The sequence below is a fragment of the Cynocephalus volans genome, chromosome 12 (genome assembly GCF_027409185.1).
Source record: "Cynocephalus volans isolate mCynVol1 chromosome 12, mCynVol1.pri, whole genome shotgun sequence".
Lineage (NCBI taxonomy): Eukaryota > Metazoa > Chordata > Mammalia > Dermoptera > Cynocephalidae > Cynocephalus > Cynocephalus volans.
In genome coordinates this window covers 66,801,838-66,809,603 of record NC_084471.1, presented here as the reverse complement: position 1 = coordinate 66,809,603, position 7,766 = coordinate 66,801,838, and the positions used below count along the sequence as shown (strand labels likewise).

Below are 7,766 nucleotides of genomic sequence, written 5' to 3'. Positions count from 1 at the left end.
TCCATTAACACTTGACACTCGACAGATGGCGGAGCTATGCAATTGAGATAGGGAATCCTAGGAGAGATTAGAAAATCTCTTTTCCCCAGGAATGTTTCCTTGCTTCCCGTGGGGGATAAGAGGGATCTGACAATACTGAGGCTTGGGGCTGGAGTCACCAGCTCTTCTGCACTTGCCTAGAGCTCTTTAAATATCGGTATTACACCACTTACCATGGTGTATTCTCATTACAAGGTATTACTGCACTCACTGAACTGCTAGCTCAGAGAGGTAGGGCGGTCTGAAAGACTTTGACCAGCAACTGGCTCCGCTCCCTTCTTGCCCCATCTTTTAGCCCCACTCCCAGGAGATTTCCGACCAGCTGGATTTTCCCTAAAGAGCTCCGCTCCGCCCCTAGAGCCACCTTTTCTTTCTAGTCAAACAGGACTAGAGTGATTGACTAGTCTGTTCTCCAATCATCATGCCTAGTGACCATATAACTACCAATTAGACGGTAGCAGAGGCGGGTGCCGAAGCATGCGCAGGTGGTGATCAGGAAGTGAGAGCCGAGACTGGGAAGAAGGACGAATCAAGCCCAACGCTGGAAAGGTGACGGGGCATCTGGATTTCCCAAATTCCTCCTTTCCCCATTACAGGGTCAGGGGTACCTTCGCAGCTTGGAGCTAGGATCTACATTTAACCTTTTTGATGCAGGAGGGGGTGTGTATCTACTTATTTAAGCGTTTGAAGATCTTTCTTGAGTTCCCTTCCCCTTGCTTCGCCTCGAGGCTTGTTTTTCTCCTAGCCTGAGGTGGGGGTCCTCCCCGGGTGGGCGGAAAAGTTGTTTGAGATCCGTTCTTGCCCAGCGGGTGATTTAAGTTTTCGGGGAAAGAGATGTGTGATGGGATCCGAGATTCTCGGACTCTGTGGCCTTCCGAGGAGTTAGACACCTCCAGCTGCGGCCAGAGGTAGAGGAAGGTGGAGGGGCCCTGGGAACTAGATTCCTGTAGTTAGGGAACTAGGAATAAAGTAGGTATTGAGGGTAAAGGAACGAGTAGAAAGAACCATGTGTCATGTGGAGATCTCGGTAGTTCTGTAAATGGGAGAACCTACTGTGGGGCGGGAGACGTTGGGGTTGGGGGTTGGGGCTTGGGCTCTAAATCCCCTTCCCACCTCTGGGCCTCCAGCTTTTTGACTCATTTCTTTCTCCTCAGGCTGGGGAAAACACCTGAACATGTGGAATCCTAATACCGGTAGGTGTTTGGAAGCTCTCTTCTCCCACCCTAACCCTTTTTCAGATGGGATGAACAAGAGGAAGTTTCTGTGTCAGATCCCCACCCCCACTCCCGCCTCTCCGCTCACACGCAAAGGCAAAGTCCTTGGACCACAGCGGACCAATTCTTTTTGTCTTTCCTAAGAGTTCACTGTCTCTCTGTGTCCCCATCCCTTCCAAGGATGTTCCCCTTTTACTTCCCAACTCAGGTTTGTCTCCCCTACACTCCATTCTCCTTCCTCACCTTTCCATTTTCCTTCAAGTATTGGGTGAGAATGTGTGACTTTTTGTTGTTGTCAAAGGCTATAATCTTTATTCTCTGCTTCTTCCACCAGGGCAGCCAGGGCCAAATCCATATCCCCCCAACGTCAGGTACCCTGGAGGTCCCAATCCTGCCCATCCACCACCTGTCAATCCGGCCTTTCCTCCAGGCCCCTTTCCCACTCCCCCAGGAGCTCCCCAGGGGAATCCAGCTTTTCACCCAGGTGGGCCCCCTCATCCTGTGCCACAGCCAGGGTATCCAGGATGCCAACCCTCAGGTCCCTACCCTCCTCCACATCCACCACCTGCCCCTGGCATGCCTCCTGTTAATCCCATGGCTCCTGGCATGGTAGCACCAGGAATGATGATGGACAAGAAGATGAGGAAGAAAATGAAGAAAGCCCATAAAAAGATGCACAAACACCACAAGCATGGCAAGGTCAGTGCCTTCTGAATTCTGGCTGGGAAAGGGGTGCTCCCTCAGAGGGACTAGGCAGGCAGGGGTTGGGTGAGAGGATTCACAGTCTGTGGACATGGGGGATGGCAATTGTGTTTCTTTGGTAGATGGTTCTTCCCTTTTGTAAGATTCTGGGAAGATTCTGATAATCTTGAAAAGAAATACCAGGCTCCTCCTATTTCGAAGGGGATAGTGTGAGCCTTAAAATGTATATCAGAATCAAAAGCCCATCTTCTCTGCCTTATTCTGTCCAAAAACTTTTGCTCCCCCATACCCAGGAGTGTGTTTTAGCAAGTTGGACACACCCTTTGAGGTAAAAGTGTCAATTAATAGGGTCAGACTTTGACCAAGCAAAGTGTTGTATATAATGATTAACAGAGTAATAATGATCTGGACCTAGTTCCAGGAGTTCTTTCTCTCTGTCAATGTTCTTAGGGTGTTGTGTTAATTACATGGGCCTTTTGTCCTACCATCCAGCAAGGAAACTGAGGACAAGAGCAGTTAATGACTTAGCCTCAAACAAAGCCTAGAGTTAAGGGGGTTTCATAGCCCCAAGGCTAAATATCTTTGTTCTAGAAGAGTGCTAATTAATTACCAAGGGTAGGAGCTGCTCTGAGGACAATTCCAGAAGGATTAAACCAACCTGGATCTTGAGGAAGCCTGACATTTTACTGCATTTAGTATTTATTTGCCTTGTGGATTTGGGCTCTAGTTCCTGATACTGTGTCTTTGGTAGAAGTCTGAGGGGAAGGAAAGGTGAGATTGAATGGGGCAGAATTAGCCTGGAAACACTAAAAAATGTTTTTAATGGTAGTGTTGAAGGGAGTATGCATGTAAGGAACCTTGAATAGGACTCCTCCAGCCATTTTTCCCACCTTCCTCACTTTCTCCCACTTGGGGCTTAGGAAAAAGTAGAGATACGTGCACACACAGCTGTTTCTACTCTCTTTTCTTAGATTTGTAAAATCTAGTTTCTTAGATTTGGAGGGACTTTGCATGTAGCTAACGAATAAACATTTATAAGGTAGCAGCTATTTCCTAGCATTGTACTATGTGTGTGCCTATAATTTACTCCTTGCCTCGGCCTTGGTTCAGGTTAGGAAAGTTGGAAACTTGCTCCAAAGGCAATATGTTAAATTCTGTGCAATGATTTAGGATGGTTTAATCCATTCCTATATGCTCACTGCTGAAGGAAACCCTTGATTTTGTTGTTTAAGGAACAGTCTTGTTCAAAATTCCTGACCTTAAGGAAGTAAGGGTTGGGTGGAGAGGTGGGGCACCAAAGAATGGCCCATGGAGTGATCAAAGGTTATTTGGATCTTGGGGCCGGCCCGTGACTCACTCGGAGAGTGTGTGCTGATAACACCAAGGCCACGGGTTCAGATCCCATATAGGGATGGCCGGTTAGCTCACTGGGTGAGCATGGTGCTGACAACACCAAGTCAAGGGTTAAGATCCCCTTACCGGTCATCTTTAAAAAAATAAAATAAAAAAGGTTATTTGGATCTGATGCTCTCTCCTTTCCCCTTTTCTCTTGCAGCATTCCTCCTCCTCCTCTTCCAGCAGTGACTCTGACTGAATACAGGACCTGGACCCTTCCCTCAAGTCTCACCAGTTCTGCTCTTCCCGTAAAGGTCCAGATGTCATGTTGCACTGAGGGAAATTAGCCCTTGTGTCCCCAGTCCTCACTCCCACCTGAGCCTTACCCTGCTGTTCAGTACTGACTGGCTAGAGAAAATGGGAAGAGGATTACCATCGGCTAGCAAAGGCCATCTTACGGCTTCTTGGATAGATCTTATAGATGATGAGCTTAGCAAGGAGCTGTTTTTTGAAGATGATGAAATTTTGAGCTAAATGCTGAAGTTTAAAATCTGTAAGATGTGATTTTTTTACTTCCTTTTGTAATAATTGTGGTTTGGGAATTTAATTATGAAGACCTGTGCCTATTTTGTAATGGTGGCACACTTTGGTGATTTAGTGGCAAATACATTTCCCAGCAGGCGTTTTTTTTGGCACCATGCTCTAACCGAGTAACCAGCCACCGGCTAGCACACCTTTTATTGATTGCACTAACTAAGGCTGCTGGGAAGTAGAGTCAATTTGGTTGAAGAACTTTGATTTCCATTTTGGAACCTAGTCTCTACTCAATAGCCTATCTCAGGTCCTCCTCTCATTCTCCAACTCTTGAATCCAAATAAAGCTACTTCTTCTGGTCTCTGTTCACGTGTGCCATTAACTTGATTTGGCCCAGCACATTTTACTATTTTTGCTACCCTTCCACAGACCTTTAAAGTGTATCAGTTTTTTTGTTTGTTTGTTTTTTTTTTAAAGATGACCGGTAAGGGGATCTTTACCCTTGACTTGGTGTTGTCAGCACCACGGTCACGCAGTGAGCGAATCGGCCATCCCTGTATAGGGATCCGAACCCAGGGCCTTGGTGTTGTCAGCACCGCACTCTCCCGAGTGAGCCACGGGCCGGCCCTTAAAGTGTATCAGTTTTATAGGAAAGAACCAGAGCATCAATGAGGAAGACACCATAGGAGGCTACTTCAAAAAGTTCACGGAAAGATTTGTATTATCTTTTAATTCTATTTTCCCATGAATTTTTGACATTCCCTCATACTATTCCTATGTTTCTTAAGTGGGAGAAACCCTCGGAATTGGTTCAGACTGGGGCTGGCTGGTTAGCTCAGTTGGTTAGAGTGCAGCCTTATAACACCAAGGTTATGGGTTCAGATCCCAGTACCTACTAGCCTCAAAAAAACAAACAAAAAACCCCATCAAACAGTTGGTTCAAACTCAGACTTAGTGGCATGAATCTTTATTGTCTTCCCTTGGATGGATATAGGCCTTTAGCATATGTTTTCATATCTGCTACAGAGGTTCTCAACCCTGGTTGCCCATCAGCTAATGTGGGGCATTGCCCCAAATCTACTGAATAAGACTCTTTAAGGATGTGGCCCTACAAATCAGGATTTTTAAGAAACTGGGTGATGCACAGCTAAAACTGAGGGCTACTGGTTTACTATATGCCATGCACAGTACTACACATTTGGTTCTCAAAGATCTATTAAGTGGAGAAAAAAGACATCTAAGAGAACTAATTAATAAAGACAGGTGCTATAAAATGCTGGGGGATATAAACAAACAATTTTCTCTGGGAGAGGAGCGAGGAGCCAAAGATGACTTAACAGAAAAAGTGACATTTGAACTACCTCTTCATCCTTGAGTGTGAAAACAGAATGAGTAGAAAAGATAAAAGAATGGATTTACCAAGTGGATGGCAGAGGAGAGCTGGGGAAGTCATGTGCTTAGGTAGAGTCATAAAGCTCCATAGCATATTTGGGAATCAGGTATCCTGGTGGGGCTAGACTGATTTCCTGGAAAATTGTTTATTGAGGAAAATACTGTGTTCTGGGTGCTGAATCTACAAAGATGAATATGACAGTCCCTTCATGACTTGCAAGATCTAATAAAGAATATGGTCATGTGAATAGGATGAAAATATAGTAAGAAATACTATAACAGAGACATAGATCAAACAATGGGGGAGCAAAGGAAGGAGTGACAGTTTCACTGGGGAATTAAGCTAGGTCTGTATGGGGATTCAGGATGAGTAGGAGTTTCCCAGTTGGTAAATAATGTCAGCTAACACATACTGAGCATTTATTACGTGCCATGCACCGAATGCTCTACATTTATATTTTGTGTAATCTTCACAGCAACTCTGTGAGGTAGGTACTGTTATTCCCATTTTGTAGATGAGGACAACTGAAGTATTAAGAGGTTAAATAACTTGCCCAAGGCAGTAAATGGTTGTCAAGATTGGAGCTCAAGCAGTCTGGCTCCTGAGTCTGCTCTTAACCCAATGGATTCCAGGCAGAAGAAGCAGCTTTATAAAGGCACAGAGTTGTAAAAAGGTGTAGAATGAAAGTTCAGGAGCTCCTAAATCTGAATTACTGTGTAGGAGCCCGAAAGCAGATAGTGAATGTGCAGTTGAGGTCATGGGGCTAAAGGAAGGAGTGGACATCAGGAACATGTTTCTGAGGTGGAACCCACAGGGTTTGGGCATTGAGTCAAGGTCAAGGGTTTGGTTCCTTCTACCAGCCAGCCACCCAAAAAGAAAAAAAAAAAAAGATTCAAGCTGGAAATTCTGGCAAGAGTGCGCCTGCATTCCTGAAGGCATAAATTCTGGCCCTCAGTAGTAGTCATTCCTTGTAGATGGATCCTGTACTCTCTAGTTCTCCCATAGTCCTTTCAACTCCCTGTTGTCTTTCTGTAGGCCAGCTTCTCTCAGTTACATTACTTGCCTCCTGAGAGCACTGGGTTTGTAGCCACTACTTTGTGCATCTGCATATGTCTCCGAAGATGGTGGTTCTCAAATGTTTTTATCTTGTGCCTTCACCATCTTGTGTCCACAAGAGCATCTGGGATTCTGCCATTGTCTTCTTACTAGAAACAAAGTAGACCAAGATTTCCACTCAAATGAGAATGGGAAAGGATAAGAAACCCATGAGATCTAAAAATACAAGTTGACATTTTATCTTTGGGTACTGCAAGTAATGGGATGAGTCCTCATCTAGTTTGCTGCCTTTCTGGAATCATCTCCCTATATAAGGTTACTTTGTGGCCTAGGCAAGTTCACTCTCTTGACTAGCATGGTTCCCCTACTGAGAAGAATTTATTGATTCATTAAGTTATTAGGTATTGCTATTAAACGGACTCCAGCTTTCTCTTTCAAAGCTGGCTGCAACTGTTGGCCAGTTGCTTTACAGCCATTTGATCTTTGTTTTGCTCCCTACATTAGATATGATTTTATGGATAGCCACTCACTTTCAACCCAGCTCTCTAGAGCCCCAGGAGTGTAAATGACCCAACTGCAAAACCTTGAGGTTAATCTGACCTTCAGCCCAGGCCTTACAGTAAGCCTGTTCCTTACTTTGCTTTTTTCTGGGTGTCCTAATATTTTCCTACTCACTTTCCTCTCTTTCAGTACTTGGTCTGTCCCTTGTCTTTGCTAAATGACAGACTTCTTTTTCTTTCTTTCTCACATTGTCCCTAATACCCAGCTCCTCATTTGGGCGGTGGGAGGAAAAGCATTGGAGTCCTCAAGCCTTATTTTCCACTTCAGGAAGCTATCTCTCTTCAGAAGATTCCACTGATTTGGGGCTGCCCAATAAAACTTGACTGATATTAAGGCCAGAACAGATGCCCAAATAACTTGAACAATGTTCAGTAATAACCCAGTATTTGTTGTCTCTGAATTTCCTTCTCCTTATTTTGTCTTATTCACTGGCTTTTTATTTTTTAATTTTTTAGTCTTTTTTTTCTAAAAGAATTTTAATGTGGAAATTTACAGATATACACAAGAATAAAGAATCTTGTTCCATTCCACTTTTTAAAATTTTTTTGGCAGCTGGCCAGCAAGAGCAACCAAACCCTTGATCTTTGTGTTCCAAGGCAGTGCTCTCATTCCAGATTTTTTGTTCTAATTTTTATTATGAAAATTTTTTTTTTTTTTTTTTTTTTTTTTAAGATGACCGGTAAGGGGATCTTAACCCTTGACTTGGTGTTGTCAGCACCATGCTCAGCCAGTGAGCGAACCGGCCATCCCTATATAGGGATCCGAACCCATGGTCTTGGTGTTATCAGCACCACACTTTCCCAAGTGAGCCACGGGCCGGTCCTTACCGGTCATCTTCTAAAGAAAAAAAAAAGTAACTTTTTTTTTCTTTTTTTTTTTTTGCTGTGTGATTTGCAAATAATGTGTGTGGTGCTATCTGGCACCATAATATC

At 44.2% G+C, this 7,766-nt stretch overlaps 1 protein-coding gene across 2 annotated transcripts; it reads left to right on the top strand.

The window, feature by feature from the left end:
- Window positions 1-527: 527 nt before the first annotated feature.
- Window positions 528-4,178, top strand: PRR13 (proline rich 13). 2 transcript variants are annotated; one of them, XM_063075959.1, is made up of 4 exons: window positions 528-588; window positions 1,194-1,232; window positions 1,588-1,952; window positions 3,511-4,178. In XM_063075959.1, the coding sequence occupies exons 2-4, from the start codon at window positions 1,214-1,216 to the stop codon at window positions 3,547-3,549; spliced, it is 423 nt and encodes a 140-aa protein (XP_062932029.1). In that variant the 5' UTR covers window positions 528-588; window positions 1,194-1,213; the 3' UTR covers window positions 3,550-4,178. The 2 variants fall into 2 exon arrangements, with proteins under 2 accessions (XP_062932029.1, XP_062932028.1); XM_063075958.1 differs by having other exon boundaries at window positions 560-699.
- Window positions 4,179-7,766: the final 3,588 nt, after the last annotated feature.